This window comes from Sceloporus occidentalis, unplaced genomic scaffold (assembly GCF_023333645.1).
Source record: "Sceloporus occidentalis isolate IW3139 unplaced genomic scaffold, rSceOcc1.0.p SCAF_4, whole genome shotgun sequence".
Classification (NCBI taxonomy): Eukaryota; Metazoa; Chordata; class Lepidosauria; order Squamata; family Phrynosomatidae; genus Sceloporus; species Sceloporus occidentalis.
The window spans coordinates 47,133,602-47,150,677 of NW_028316984.1; the positions used below are offsets into that span (position 1 = coordinate 47,133,602).

The 17,076-nt window shown below is 39.8% G+C and overlaps 1 protein-coding gene across 1 annotated transcript in view; it reads left to right on the plus strand.

Moving 5' to 3' along the window:
- Positions 1–8,164, plus strand: part of ACVR1 (activin A receptor type 1) — an 89,158-nt gene extending 80,994 nt beyond the window's left edge. Inside the window, exons 9-10 of the mRNA XM_089519980.1 lie at positions 2,507–2,637; positions 5,232–8,164. Of these exons, the coding sequence (XP_089376106.1) occupies positions 2,507–2,637; positions 5,232–5,366 (266 nt within the window). The 3' untranslated portion in view covers positions 5,367–8,164. The remainder of the gene's footprint in view (positions 1–2,506; positions 2,638–5,231) is intronic.
- Positions 8,165–17,076: the final 8,912 nt, after the last annotated feature.

Genomic DNA, 17,076 nt, shown 5'->3' on the forward strand with positions numbered 1-17,076 from the left:
AGCATGCATGTCTGGAAGCCAGGCGCGCTTCCTTAATCGTCAGGGAATCGTCGCTCCCTCTAGCGTCCCTGAATCATCACAAGGGGAGTGGATTGCCTACGAATGCAAGCTTTGCATTCATAGGAAATCTACTCCCCTTGCAACAATTCAGGGATGCTAGAGGGAGCGATAATGCCCCGACGATTGAGGAAGTGCGCCTGGCTTCCAGATGTGCACGCTTCCTCCATCGTTTAAAGGCATTTGAGCCACGTTTGACCAGCGATGGAGCCAGGTATGAAAATCATCTTTAACTGACTCGCAACTGATTGTTAACCATCACTCACGCCTCCCTTTATACCCACTCTTCCCACAACAGCCCCTCCCCTACAGCCAGCCTGATCCAGGATTAGCTGTTGGGAAATCAAATCTGCCTAGTAATAGCAAGTATATTTCTATATAGCTTATCAATGCATTTAAGCACTCCCTAAGCAGTTTACAATGTGTAAGCTAATTTGCCCTATCAAGCTGGGTACTCATTTTAGTGATCTTGGAAGGATGCCAGGCTGAGTCGACCCTGAACCCTGGCTGGGATTGAACTCACAACCTTGTGGTTTGTGAGTGAGTGGCTACAGTACTGGCATTTAACCACTGCGCTACCAGGGCTCTATAGTGACTCCGTCACACCCCACGATGTGGCCAAAATACGATAGCCTCAGTTTAGTCATCTTGGCTTTCCGAGAGACCTTTATTATGCTTGCCAACAGCATATGTCACCCCATTTGTGTTCAGGCAAATGGAAGTATGGAGATCTAATGTGGCAGGGCCAGGGACTGAAGGTGCTGGGTGATCCAGGGAGCAGGACCAGTGTTGACAGATCTGTTGTTCTTCATTTTTTAATAATAAATAATAAATAATAAAAGCTTTATTTATACCCTGCTTCTCTGTCCAAAGACAATTGAAGCAGCTTACAGTTAAAAATCCATACATTACATACATGGTTACCCAATTATTCCCTCCCTCCCCTTAAAATATCAATTAAACACAACAACAGTTAAAAACGATACATTAAAATAACCAAAGAGGGTTGAATGGGGTTTCAAGCCCTACATTGTGGTTGCCCTACTTTAAACAATAATTCTAGTCTGGCCAGATGTAAAGCACGATTTGCAATGTCTACAGAAAAATGATTGCCTGCCTTGTCTGGTCTTAAGGGAAGCTGTTCTACTGCATGGGTGCTAGGAGTTAAAAGGTTTTCCTCTGTTGGTTAACAGCTTTCCTTTCCCATAGAGCAATGTCTTCCCAGAAGTAGAAGTTTCTGGGGTATGCTAGTCCCAAGCCATTGGGGGCCTTTAATCCGTACTTGGGAAAGGAAAAGTTGACATTCAGAAAAGTTTAATATGGAGTTCTAGTAAGATTCACAGAAATATTTTCAGTGATATTTTTGGGAAATATGCAGTGATATGCATTTTTGCCACAACATTTCTTGTCACTTCCCCCTCCCATTTCCCAAAAATATATTGTGTTTATAGATACCCAGGTTTTCATGGGATGCCAGATGTCTAGGTTTAATGAGAAATACAGTTTTGGGTTCCTCCCCATCCCCCAAGCACACAGGGAAGACCATATGTTCTTTCACTGTCAACGTCTGTCAAAATTTGTAGTGTAAACTAATAAAGCTGTATGTTTATCTCCATCAAACTTTGTTGGACAAATACTTTTTTAAAAAACATAGTTGATCATGAACTGCAAGTTTTGAAACGTAGTGATACTAAAAGCAAACTGTCAGTTCCATTATGTTAAAGTGTTGATTTTTGTTTATCATTACCATGTTTTTTCCAATGTGGATTGTTAAGAACATTACTGAAGAGTTACTCTAAAGCAGAATCTGAAGTATACTTTTAAAGGAGTTATCCAAAGTACCGAACATATCTTGGGGCTAGGTCATTTAATGTTTAGAATAAAACGTTATAGTTGTTATAGATGTACTGCTGCACCAACATGAACCTCATTAGGTCACATTGCCTGAAACTATTGAGTTTCTCTCTCTTTTGATTAATAATTGAGGGTTGAGTCTCCCTTATCCAGAAATCTGAAATACCCCAAAATCGTCCACATGGGTGGCAGCAATAAGAACACCTTTGCTTTGTGATGGTTCAGTACACACCAATTTTGTTTCATGTACAAAAGTGTGCATTTAGAAATTCTATTTTTTTCTCCTTCAGTTTCCACAAGGCTTTATAATCTTGTCAACTAATTGATTTGTCTTGTGTACATGTGCTTTTGATTTGGCTTGCAGAATAATGAACTGTGTTCTAGCCCACAGGGACGACTGGTTGATAAATGCCTCAGCTGCATTGTGCTATTAAGGACTTCATTTCATAATACTGACTAAATGTCACAAGTGCTTCATGTTGGCTGAGCTTACTACTATTGTAATAAGATAGTGAACTTTGTCTTGCTAATGAACACTTCAAAACATACCAGTAAAATATGGTCAATCTTGTTTTGGTTTATATTTTGGTCATAGGTATCGTTGAAGATTACAAACCTCCATTTTATGACGTAGTTCCTAATGATCCTAGTTTTGAAGATATGAGAAAAGTAGTCTGTGTGGATCAGCAAAGACCAAACATTCCCAACAGATGGTTTTCAGACCCTGTAAGTATGCCTGATTATAACGTTCAAACATATTTTCTTGTACTTGAACATCTGTTAAGAGTACTTTAAAACACACACATACACCTGTTATATTTTCCTATTCAGTTATCAGCCAAATCTAATGTTACAATGACAGTTACATTCACCTGTATGTCTGCTCTCATATAAAGCAAATATTCTTACCCCATTTCAAAAGTTTGCTGTGGTAAACATGCTCTTGGAAGCTTTGGGAAAGTCATTTGGGGAACTGGGAACAGAGAAATTGCTTAGTGTCCCCTACCCTATTGTTTCCCTGTTAAAACCCCTTACAGTTCTAAAACATCTATGGCTTTATTAGGTAGCATCTATTAGCATGTACTTAGGTCATCAAGAAGGTGGCAGACCTACACATTGATGTTTATCACACTATACCCTTAAAGTGCCACAATTCCAGTTTGACTCCTCTAGCTTCCTCCTGTTGCATTCTGGGATTTGCAGTTTCTCTGCCTGAGAATTCTAAATACCCCTCTTAAAACTGCCAATCCCAGAATGCAACAGGAGGCAGCTAGAAGAGTCAAACTGGAATTGTGGCACTTTAAGGTTATAGTGTGATAAACATCAAAAGCAAACATTAAGCGGGCAGTAAATGAGGAAAGTTATTTATAAAAGCCCAACATATTTTTGAAAACTCTTGGACCAAAGAGATCGCATGTCTTTTTGTTTTATTTTTTAAAAGTGAGCCCCTCTTGAGAACCTTCTTAGTTTCTGCCTTTAAATATGAAATGCTTATGTTTTTTGAAAAGGCATTCTTCTGCAATTGATACTAACTTGACACAAGCTTCGTGCCTCCATTGCAGCAGGGTTAGAGATTCTTATATGGTGCACTCCGACATTTAGTCTTCTCCTTTTTAGGTAAAAGTCTGTGCATCTTCCTGGCTTTTTCATTTGTTCCATTTCACTATTAAATAGCCAAAACTATCATCAGTTGTGACCTTCCTCTTTGTCATAGCTTTTCCTCTGCCCCAAGTCTTGGACAAAGAAGAGAAGCACCGCCTTCTCCTCCTTTCTCAGAGAGGGGTGGGGCGATACTTACAGAGGATCTCAGAATGGCACCATAGCTAACACTTGTTAATATTGCACAAGGAGGCACCAGTAAACTTCTTTTGAATGTGTTTTACCATGAAGACCTTACGATGATACAATCTAAAATGAAATAAGAGAGAGTGCCGGAAGATGAGACTCAAAGGTTGGAGAGCACTCAGTGTACTACTGGGATATGGCACAGAACAACTACGAATACCACTGTGGCTGATGTCACAACTGGGATGTTCATCTGGTGACAGACTCAGAGGGTAAAAGGAAAGTCTGAAGCTCCACAACACATATTACAGGGACATGGAATGTGAGAAGCATGAATCTGAGGAAGCTAAACATAGTAAAACAAAAAATGAAACATAAACAAGGTTGCAGGAAAAATTAGCCTAGGATCAAGAAGAGCAACTGATTCAATTTTGCAAGGCCAACTGTTTGTTCATTGCAAACAACTCAAGAGTTGACTGTATACATGAACATCACCTGATGACCAATATAGCAATCAAATAGATTATATAATCAGAAGTAGAAGATGGAGAAGCTCCATTCTCTGTGCAAAAACAAGACCAGAAGCAGATTGTGGCATAGACCATGAACTGTTAATATAAAAAAAAATTAGAGTAAAGCTAAAGAAGAACGTTAAATCAGCCATCGTGCCCAAATACAACCTGAAGAACATTACCATAAAATTTAAAGATAATGTAAATAATAGATTTGCACTGTTTGCTTAATTGACCAAGAGCCAGAAGAACTTGACTGAAGCCATGGGAATTGTCAGAGAGGTGTGCAAAAAGATACTGCACAGCCAAAAAGAAAGAGAAGCCTTACCAGATAACAGATGAAACTCTTCAAGCAGTTAAGGAGAGATGAGAAGCAAAAGTAAAAAGTGACAGAAATAGGGTAAGAACCCTCAAATAAACTGTTCAGTGAATAGTTTTTTGTGAATTTTTCAGGCTATGTGGCCATGTTCCAGAAAAGATTCTTCCTGACGTTTCGCCAGCATCTGTGGAACATGGCCACATAGCCCGAAAAACCCACAAAAAACCTGGATTCTGGCCATGAGAGCCTTCAACTTTACATTGTTCAGTGAGTCTTACACAGGAACAAGAACTATAATAATCAGTGCAGAGAAATAGAAGATGACAACAACAAAGAAAAAGAAGAAGAGAACTCTTCCACAAGATGCTATGTGAATTGGCATTGGTGCTGGTGCAGAAATTTCTGAAGACCATACTGTCTGTAGCTTAGCTAATGCCAAATCAAGGTGTGCAGAAACCATTTTAGAGTAACTTGTGTTTTTTGTTTTCTGTTGGTTTGTCAGTTCAGAAATTATGCCAGATTCTAGTTTCTCAGTACTTGTATGGCATTCATCCAGATAATTCAGCTATGCCAAATCAAGATTTATTCAGCATAGTTGGCACTATGTCTGAACTAGGCTTAAATAGTTTCTACCTGTGAAATTAACACTGACAGTGGTTCAGAAATCTGAATGTTCTTAATGTGTACTTCTTTTTCTTTTCCAGACGTTAACTTCCCTTGCCAAGTTGATGAAAGAATGCTGGTATCACAATCCATCTGCAAGATTAACAGCTCTGCGAATTAAAAAGACCTTGACCAAAATTGATAATTCCCTAGATAAGCTCAAAGCTGACTGTTGAAAATACATGACCCTACAAAGACATAAAGGTTGTGTCCAGCTCAAAACTACAGCCTGATGATTCTAGGATTCACTCCTACGTGGCTTCAGGCCTAGATGAAGTTGTTTACCTGAACCAGCCATTTGAGAGGAAATGAAACCATGGAGCCTTAATTGGTGACTGTCCACAACGTTTTACAAATGGCCAATCTCTAAAGACTTAATGCTGAACCTGGAGTGGCCTATGGGAGTAAGACAGAGAAAGTTCTAAGACAAAACTGGGGCATTAAAACCATGGCTTTTAATTGTGGCTTTTTTAATTTCATAAAAATAAACAAAGTGTTTCCTTGTTGCTCCCAAGTTTAAAAACACATGGAAGCGGTCAATAATCAGCGTCATTTCCTGCGCTTCTTTTCTTTATTGCACTAGGGATTCTTTGCATTCCTTACTTGCACTGTTACTGTTTAGTTTTTAAAGACATGACTTGCCAAAAATAGGATTGGCTGTGTACTCATTGATCTTTTTTTTTAACAGTAAGAAATCAACATGGGGAATTGAACCCGTAACTGGCTCTTTATCTTCTCTCTCTCTCTCTTTCTTTGTTAAGCTGCATTTTACACAAGTGTACTGTTTACAATAATGCTGGACACTAGGAATTACTGTTTATAAGGAAACGTGCAGATTTTATTTATTAGATGTGCGCTTAACGTTTTTTAAAAAAAACAAGAAAAGGTGCAAACAGTTAAAAGCTTATTTTTATGTGGCTTCTATCATTGTTTCTTACAGACTTTTACCATGACATGGTATAATCTGAAATAATCCCACTTCTATCCCCTTCCCTCCACCCATATTATCAATTAGACATTTTAATCACATTTTAATTGCTTCACATTTTATACGTGTGTGGTCTGTAACATATATTTTCAGTTCAAAATATGCAGAACGTTTATATATAAATATATTATGATTATGATTATTATAATTATTATTATATATCTCAAATATAAAACCATTACCCAAATGATGCCACATCTAGTACCTTATTCGTCTTCTAGTGGAGGGGAGCAACAGAGGAAAATGGTAGAATTGGTATGTCATAGTTCTTATAGGAAGATGCATTTTTCTTCTAAGCTATATATGATATGCTTTTAAACTCTGTCAGGGGGGAAAGTTATTTTTTAAAAAATTTACTTTTTGTATTTAGTGGTTAAGTGTAGAAAAGAGAATATTTTCAAACTGAAGACAGTGCTCCCTAGTTCTGTTAGTGCCTCTTGACGGCTAAAGGGAAAGGCCATACAATTTTGCATTACCAGCATATATCAATGTATAATTCCTGATGTTTGCTATGTTGGCAAGTCAGATGCAATTTCAACAGACCTGCAAGGTAGATGGAACATCACTAAGGAATTCCACAATAATCCTTCATGCATGTGATGGTGCCAATGAGCATTCCTCCTGGAGATGTGACTTCTCAATGACATGAATTCTTGTGTGATGATGATGTATGGATCATGTTATTCTATGGTTTTTTTTTTTTAATTTTGAGTTTCTTGAGCAAAACGTTTTGATCCCAGTGCCTTGCCTTGCCTTGCAACTGCAGAAGTTGTTCTCCTCATGAAATGTCCATAGTAAAAGCCAGTTGAATGTTAATTGTGGGTGATTTAGATATTTTAAACTATCTCAGTGCCACATGGTTCTTGAAAAGCAAGCTAGAAAAGCTTTATTTCAGATGGAGTTGTCTTAAAAGAGCCAGGGCAATAATGACTTCTGTTTTGCCCATCCTCTCTATTATGTGCTTCAGCTGCCTTAATGGGAAACGTGTGCAAGGGCCTGCCTTGATTAGTACAGTTCTTATTTATGCTGTTTATTGTCACTGAATGAAGATGAAATCTTGGCCTAGGAACATAGGTCATGATTTTCTGTCCTGAGGTTCATATCTGTAATCTTCTGTCCAGTTCTTCAGTGGAAACTGCATATTCAGCTGCAGTGTGTAATGGAACCATGTGGATCCAAATCATCACACGCTATTGTCTGAATTAATTGCACTTCATTGGAATGATCACTCACCTGAAAAAAACCTGTGCATGAAGAAACGTGGCAAAACCATCTCTTCCTGAAAGCTTAGGTTCTGTGTTTCACTAATTTTAACACACAGGAACATACAGTCTTCAATCTATAATTTGAATTTGTACAGTCTTGGAAGGGCATGGTTGCTTTTCTGCATGGTGAAAGCTGGGCCCTTTCACACTACACAATTACAGTATTATGATTTCACTTTATTATTATTATTATTTATTCTTTATTTATCTGCAATAACTACAACCTGTAGATCATGGGGTTTGTAATCGTGAGGAGCACCAGAGAAACTCTCTAGCTGAGCTTTCTAACAAACCTTCCCTACATTTCAAATCCCAGGATAACACAGGATGTTGCCATGGCAGTTAAAGTGGAATAGTAGTGCTATAATTGGGAAAGCTCACTTGTTCTGTGATTTTAGAACACATTCAGGCAACTGCCTAAGTAGGGAAAGGTCATCCTGGAAGAAGTCCAAGGAACAATTAGGGTTGACATATGTGTTCCTAATACTTATTTTTATTATTTTAATATTTCCATCTTTTGCTATGCAGCTCATTGTTTTTGAGGAGAGAGAGAGATCGCTTGTCCAAATAATTCTGTTATATGTTTGGTTTTTGGTGAAAATTTAACCAAATAAAAAAGTTGAAATTATCCCTTAAAAATGATCTGTCAGATTAATAATAATGAACCTTGAGGTGGGAAGTGGTTGTCCCAATAATAAACATTTAGTTTTTAACTTGTTTGTATGGTTATTGGATTTGGAAGTGCACATGTTATTCTAACGAACTTCATCTTATTTCATTACCCAATTACTTGAGGAAAGGGCCTGGCCCTGGTAAAGAGAAAACTGCTAGAACTGATTTGTTGACACAGATTAGCCAAACTGCCTCCATTTGTGTCCTCCTTTGGAGCCTGGGTATGGGACCTGTTACAATGAGCATCATCCCATCAAAAATGAACATGAAACCACTGCTGATAGGCCTTTTGGAGACAATTTCCCAAAATATGTACAGGGTAATGACAGCAAAATGAGTAGCAACATGCCCTCATAGCTCTATTAACTGGAGTGGGCACTTCTTGTTGTTAAAGGATAAATGCTGATGAATATATTGCTGTCTGGAATGTTTGTGTTTTGTAATTTTCCCTTCATCTTCATTTTTAAGGGCCTTGGGGGATGAGGCGGGGAGAGTATAGCCATTAGTGTAAATTGTGCACACTGAAATTGCAGCTTGATCCACAAATATAGCTCTCCACTTAACTTCATTTTTAATGTAGTGATTATTGTGTTGTCTGGTTGTGACATACCACAAGTTGGAAATAACGTATTAACTTGCAACAAGTTATTTTGGTGACTATTTGCTTTTTACAATAATGAGTTAGAATGTTATTCCTTTTTTTTTGCCTGTAACCACCAGGACTATAATTTGCAACTTCTCAGAATATCGTAAAGGGTTTTCTGCTTGTTATTCTAAAGTTAGATTTTCTTTTCTACCTTATTCCATTCTGGTCAAATGAAAGAAACGGCTGCTGGCACCAGAAAAAGACAATGTGAGTATAAGGAGAAGCAGTTGCCTTGGCAAGCGGGCCGCTCCAAACAACAGCACCGGCCTTGAACTTGCATTGGTTGGATGGACATTTAAATTGTCTAGGGGAGAGGGAAATGGGCAAGGAAGAGTAATTGATTGCTTCTGTGCCCTCTTCCAAAGCATCTGAGTGCAGTGCACATGGCAGTTACATGATATATGTTGTGCCTGGTGGGGGAGAAAGCCAGACATCATAGTACACACAGAATGATGATCTGAAATGGGCAAAACAGTGAATTCTATTTTTTATTTTTGTTTTTTAATGTGGCTCAATGCTATTAGTAATAGTAATGTGTTCTGACTTGGTTTTTTGAGTACAGTAATGGTAACATGTTGGTTGATCCAAACAATGAGTGGTGTAACTAGATACTTTTAAAAAGTTCCTGTACCTGTGCTAGAAACATCTGGCTTCAAGGATGCCTACAAGGCCTCTGTCGTCATTAACTACCAACCTTGCTGATTTAGGCCAGAACTTTGAAATGTAATCTACAGCATTAGATGTTGTTGGCAGTCTTCCAACTACTAACCAGGGCTGACCCTGCTTAATACAGTTTGCCAACAGGATTCTAACATAGTTGATTCAATGTGAATTAATAAAAGCACAACATGCATATGTGCTGCAGTTTTAGCCATTTATTTGCCATTCCCCCCCCCCCCCCCCAAATAAAACCTAAAATAATTGTGGAATAAAAATTCACAGAGCTGCATTGTTGGCACCCACATGCCCATTGGAGGGCTGGAGGAAAAAAAATTGGCTCTTGAACCCATTGCAGATGCCAACCCCAATGTACATGGATGAATGCTTACAAGCAGCCAGCAAATATTCCCTGCCATGCTTAATTGTACTGCCAAACTTTATTCTCTGTCTCCAGGGGATGTTGGATACTTGGAAATAAGGGGGGCAGGGAGCCTATCTTAAAAATAAAATAATGCCCATATGTATTTAGTCATGTTCCCCAATAATGCAAAGCTATTTTTTTAATTGGTTTTGAAGTTTCTAATAGTTGAAGGTGCTATGGGTGCAATGTGTCCAAATTTCCATTAATAGTGTTGAGTTAATGAGTGCAACACTACCTTTAGTAATTGCGCCAGCCTTTAAAGAGCATCTGCCAATCAATCTTATTCTTATGAAGGGGCTATATGGAGTGCCTGTGGTCCTACTTAAATGTTCAGCTAGGGTCTCTGTGGTGCAGCATTCCTGATGAGCTAATATCTTGCAATCAAACTTTTGTCTAATTCTTTTTTTCTGTGTTCTGCAACTGCCCCTTCTCATCACTGACATTTGCAAAATACCTTCCCAGCCCCAAGATTGTCACGCATGGGGAATAGCACGCTTGCAGAAAATGAATTGGCCACCAGAAACTTTCCAAAACAAATAGACTGATAAGAAATGTGTCTCATAGGGGAAATCAATACACCATTATTTCCAAGATGCCAGGCAAACCTAACTGTTCTGGGCTCCAAAGTCCAAGGTTTATTCCCTTAGCTAGCTGGAGCAGATACACAAAGCTGTAAATCTTGGGGAGTGACATTTTCACTGAGGAAAATTTGCAAACAGCCACTAAGGAGACAGCATTTTAAGAATGCCTCTTGAGTTGCACAGGAGAGCTGGAGTGTTCTTGGAGTCCAAATGACTGCCCCCAATGGATGGTGAGAAGGGATTCCTGAATTCTTAATGCAGTGAAAAGCATGAGCCATATGTGTGCCTTGTGTGTTGCCTTCAAGTTGTTTCTGACTTATGGCAACCCTAAGATGACCTTATTGTGGGCTTTTGGGGGCAAGATTTGTTCAGAGGAGGTTTGCCATTGCCTTTCTTCTGAGGCTGAAAGAGTCTTAGTCCAACACTCAAACCACTATGCCATGCTGGCCCCTATGAGCTATATGTTGGTGCAAAGCAGAAGCAGCATTTTAGGATCTTTGTTCTCAGTTCATAGGGATGGGTAGAGCAGAAGCACACATGCACACGTGCACACACACACTATACAGAGTATGTCTTCAGATGCTGAATGTGTACACTAAAAATATAAGGTGCGTCAGTACACAAAAGGATCTTGTAGCACCTTTGAGACTAACTGTATAAAAGAAGTTGTAGATAAGCTTTTGTAGACTTGGACCTGGTACATAACAGGCTTTGCAGCACCCTCGTCACGTGCGAGGGTTGCCTGGGGGGCAGAGCGACCACACACCCTGCAACCCTCGCATGTGACGAGGGCATAACAATGGTGGCGCCCTGTTTACATGGGCACCGCCATTGTTACGTAAGCGCCACATGGCGTCTGCATGGCACCACATGCCACTTATGTAACTCATTAAGCTGCCACTGTGGCAGAAAAAGAACCCACTTTTTGCAGGTTCTTTTTCCGCCGGTGGGAAGTCACACAGTTTGGCGGTTGAGGCTTCCCTCCAGTGGAAAAATAGGCGCCAGCAGGTCGCACTTTTTGGGCGGTCTACTGCACCATCATCTCCTTATATATATGGAGGTAGAATATGAGGAAGTAGACCATGTATCTGAGGAGGTAGACCATGTCTATAGAAACTCATGCTACAACTTCTATTGTAAAGTTGGTCTCAAAGGTGCTACAAAAGATCCCTTTGCACACTGATATTCCAGACTAACATGGCTGTCTCTGAAAAATATTTATTGAGTGATATCTGTTCTGATCAATCACAGGTTTTCAATAGGTACCCTGTTAAGACTGTCATGGTGATCTGTTGCTGTACCTCTGCTGAAGGCAGGGAGTGGGGGAAAGTGCAGCCCCTAAACCCCCATTTTGTGGTCTTCCAACTCCCAAGGACACCTGAAAGATCTTCAGCCTTCAAATACAGTGGTACCCCGGGATACGAATTGACCGCGTTACGAAATTTCCGGGGTACGAAAAAGTTAGATTTAAAAAAACTGTTCCGGGTAACGAAAGATTTTTCGGGTTACGAAATTAATTTCGGCACGTTTCGGCACGAAATTCAAATCGGAAGCGCGGCTAGCGGCTTTCCAGCGGCTTTCCAGCGCCTTTTCGGGTTGCGAAATTTATCGGGTTACGAACGGCGCCGCGGAACGAATTAATTTCGTAACCCGAGGTAGCACTGTATTTAAAAAAAAAAAAACCTTCCTCAAATTGACCAAACCAAAATTGACCAAATTTGCACTAATGTATGTTTGTCCTTCATTTGTCCCTACAGCTTCCCCCAGTGAAGAAGATGGGGCCAAAAATAAAACTAAAGCAAAACCTGAAACCCTTTCACGCTACACCATTATAAAACTATAATTCCATTTTAATTGTCATGGCATCATTCAGAGGAATCCTGGGATTTCCAGTTTCAGGAGGATTACTGAAAATTCTCAGCCAGAAAGCTCCTCTCGTGCCTCTGATCAAACTAGAAATCCCAGAATTCCACCAGATTCACCCACAGTAGTCAAAGCTGAATCAGTGGGAATTTGCTATTGTTGAATCAATTAGGGTGAAGGGGCCTCAGAAGTGACAATTTTGCTTTAATTTTCCCTGAGAGGAGCAGCATAGTCCCTGAGAGGAGGTGAACCTGTGAAAATGGCCCACCCTTCAGTTGGGTACGAAATGGCCACAGTTGGTTTGCCACTAAGGGTACCAAAAGCCTTACAGTTCAAATCAGATGAGACAACAGTGGCATTTTGATGATGCTAAATCAAGTACTGGATTTTAAAAGTACAACTATTCCTTTCAAGAAGTAAAAGTGCACAGAACCTGTTTGCTTCTTGAGTCAAGTGCTATTCTGTGGTGATTACATTTAAGGAAATTTTCTCAGCAGCGAATGGAAGATGCATTTATGAGCATTTATGAAACAGCTCATTATTTAAAATTTAAAGTGATGCCCTTTATTATTTTTGAAGTAATTAGCTACCTCAGATATTAATATTAAATGGTCATGTGTGGACTACTTATTCCATTGATGAAATATATTTTACTGCCTGAGACAGAGCATGACATGTACATTATCCCTTACCAATCCAGATGTATAATACCCAAAGCTAGTGAAATTGTTTGAGAGTGTAATAGCCCCCCATAGTTCTTCCTTCCCCAGTAGGAAAAATATATTAAGTATCAGCTAAATAACAATATGCTGCTCATTCACAACATCCCAGATTGGCTTCATGAACTGCTACTGCCTAACTTCCTCTTTCTCCGATACAGTTTAAGTCTTCCTTATCCAGAATTCTGGAATCTGACATTTTCCAAGACCCAAAACTTTTTTCATGGGTGGCAGAGATAGTGACATCTTTGCTTTCAGTGTACACATACTTTCTTTCGTGCACAAAATTATTTAAAATACTGTGTGAAATTACCTCTGGGCTATGTGTTTAAAGTGTACATGAAACATAAATGAATTTTGCATTTAGTCTTAGGACCCATCTCCAAGATAGTGCATTGTGTATGCATATGTAAATACAGGTATTCCAAAATCCTAAATAAATAATCCCAAAACACTTCTGGCCTCAAGCATATCAGATAAGGGAGACTCAACCTGTCTAAACCTTTACTGTCTCTCCAAACACACTGTAGAAATAATCCAGTTTAGCATCGCTTTAACTGCCCTGGCTCAGTGCTAGGGAAATCTGGGAATTGTAGTTTATTGTGGCACCAGAGCTCCCTGACAGAGAAGGCTAAATGTCTCACAAAACTACGCTTCCCAGAATTCCTTAGCACTGAGGCAGGGCAATTAAAGCAGTCTCAAACTGGATTATTTTTGCCATATGTTTTGGACCTACATCTAATTTACTGAAAACCATATATATGAGGTAAGAGAAAAGGAATGTCAATATGGTTGGTTTTAATGTAGGCTTCCCAGTGTGAGACAGTTCTTTAGGTTTTACTTGTTCCCCAGTTTGTATAACACCAGTCATAGCTTTTTGTAAAAAAGGTAGAAAACGTCAAGTGGCACCTGTGAAGAGTTCAGGAGAACCATGCATTGGATGGCCAAGTATGTTTGTTAGATTACTTCTAGGCAAGTCTGAATTTTGTATAGTATTTCCAGACTAAAAGATTGCAAATATCCATCTCTAGAAATGTCAAGTAGCTCTTGTCCTGATTGCTCCCACTCCACCTCTTAGGCTAGCAGCAGTTGGCAGAGGTGGAGGTCTTCTGGAGTTAGCTAATGTTCTCCAGGGTAGAGAAGGAACAAATGGATTGTGTTGCCATCACGATAGGATTACATTGTAGTGCTTTCATCATCAAGAGGGGTCCTGTTGTGATTTACCCAACAATCAATGGCAGAGGAGCAATAATGTTTCAATAAACACAAGGGTAATGTGGTGTTGCCATTCATTTACTCCTTCTCAGGCGGCATCTACACTGTAGAAATAATGCAATTCAACACCACTTTAGCTGTCATGGCTCCATCCTACAGAATCCTGGGATTGGTAGTTTTCTGAGCAACTAGGACTCTTTGGCAGAGAAGGCCAATAAAGACTATAAAACTACAGATCCCAGGATGGAGCTATAGCAGTGATATCAAACTGTATTATTTCTACAGTGCAGATTCACCCCCAGCTTATTTGGTCCTGCTGTCCATGGATTCCTCATCCTTTCCTTTTCCTCTCTGTCTCATCTTTATTTTATTGTGAGTGGCGGAGCATGTGTGTATGTTTTGTTACTTCTCTATGAGTGTATGATAGATAAATTGGCAATTGGATGATTGCATTAACATTCTTCAAACATCTCTTCTTCCCTAGGGAGAGATCTGTGTGAATCTGTTGCTGATAAAACACAAAGGATACTCTAGTGCATGGTTGGGCAACTGTGTAAGGCACAGGGAGTCTAAGATGCGTGGTGGAACCCTTGTGAGATTCACAAGGATGCCACATACTGGAAGTGATTATCACATCACTACTTTTCATTATTTTCAGCCAAAAACATAGAGAGGGACAGTTCTGGGGTGGAAGCCTTACCACTGTATTTGTATGTGCCTGCATGTAGGTCCTCTAACTGGGGTAGATATAAGGGGGGAATGGCCATACTTTAAAAACTTTCTAGTGGTCTCAAGTATACAGTACGGACACTATGTGCACCAATAGCCCAAGTTATTTCTTTGCAATCAAGAAATGTTAAGATATTTTTGTTATTTCTTTGCAATCAAGAAATGTTAAGATATTTTTGTTTAATATCTATATTCCCTCTGCCTCAAAAGAGCCTAATTTAGCCACTTATTGGGACCAACTGTTTAGCTTTGTTGAAGATATCACCACTAGGTTTGTTCTTCGAGGTGCATCTTAATGGGGGATTTTAAAGCAAGAATTGGGGCGGCGGCGCTTGTGGGCGGCGGCACGGAGGGAGGAGGTGTGGCCGGAACAGCCAGGGCCATAAAACCCCCAACGCTCCTGACTCCAGCGGCGGCGGCGCTTGTGGGCGGTGGCGCAGAGGGAGGAGGTGTGGCCGGAACAGCCAGGGCCATAAAGCCCCCAACGCTCCCGACTCCAGCGGCGGCGGCACTTGTGGACGGCGGCGCGGAGGGAGGAGGTGTGGCCAGAACAGCTGGGGCCATAAAGCCCCCAACGCTCCCGACTCCAGCGATCTCCCACGTTTTAGTGGTGAGAATAGGCGCCCTTTTGTACATCAGCCACCCCGGTGCCACGTATTGGGAAGGCAGACGAGAGGTGATGTGAGATATAATCTCACTAGCCCTTCTGTTAGTGGTAAGTCAGGTCCTTACTAGGATTCTGGGTTTCCGCCCCACGAAGGGGGGTTATTTTGGGGGGCTCGCAGGGGGCCTGTGCTACCTTCCTGACACTGATATTCATGGGGAAATTGGTGGGGGAGGTAGAGAGGGCCGCAGAGTAGCCATTATCACTGCAGAAAGCCTTTGGCTCCAGTTTGCCTTTTTTTTCTGTTTTACTTTTAGCATCTACAAGAAAGGAAGAAATAAGGAAAGAAGTTCTAATTCAATTGCATGATAAACGGCCCGGACTGTAAATCATTCTTCTTAGTGTAAACTGGGATAAACATTGAGTGACTGTTGATTTGAATGATATTATTGCTGCAAGGAAGGGAAAAGTCATAAATAAGAAGAAAGATTTGATGATAAACTGGCCTAGTAAATTGGTAACTAGCAAAGATATGGCAACAGGCACTAGATCTAAAACACAAACTGAAATACAAACTCAATTGCAAACATTTGGCCAAACAAAAATTTTTTCAAACTCAAATTCAAGAAGGTGGTCAATGGAATTACCGACTAAACAAACTGATATCACAATGACAATATTAAAAGAATTGAGAGAATTTAAAACACAGAGTAGACAAGAACTCAAGGAGACCAGGGAAGAAATTAGGTCTGACATGCATAAAGAAATTGAGGGACTAGCGAAAAAAATAGACAAGATTACAAGAGAAGTAATGGAAATAAGAGAGGAGGTAGAGGAATTAACAGGGAAAACTAAAGAATTAGATAAAAAGACAGAGAAAATAAAAAAAAAAGACAGAGAGCAGGACAAGAGAGATATATTATTGCAGGATGTAAGATACAGAGAAAGGAGTGCCAAGATTAGAGGATTACCAGAAAGAGAGAATGAGCAATTATTTGAAAGACTGATACCGGAATTAGCAAAAATCATGGATATGACAGATGATTTTTTGGATATGCAAGTTGAAAAAATATTTAGAATAAACTCAACATTTGCAAGGGAAAGAAACTTGCCTAGGGACGTGGCAATTTGCTTTACAAATATAAGAATTCGAGAGAGATTATGTCAGTCAAGTTATGAAGGGAAGTTAGTGATTGAGGGGAAAGAAATTGAGGTATTTCGAGATTTACCTGCATATGTGTTAAAAAAAAGGCAAGAATACAGATTCCTCACCCAACTTTTACAAAGAAAAGACATAAGATACCGTTGGGAAAAGGTAGAAGGCATTACATTGACATACAAACAGAGAAGATATAAAATAAACACTATAGATAAAGCAAAGGAATTCTTTAAGAGATTAAGAGGACAGATGAGAAAAGAGAAAGAGGGGGACCCTATAAAAGAAAGAGACGGGAATAGAAAAAAAAGAAAAAATTCAGGAAGAAAGGAATAAAAGTAACGAGGATATAGAGCCATCAGAATTA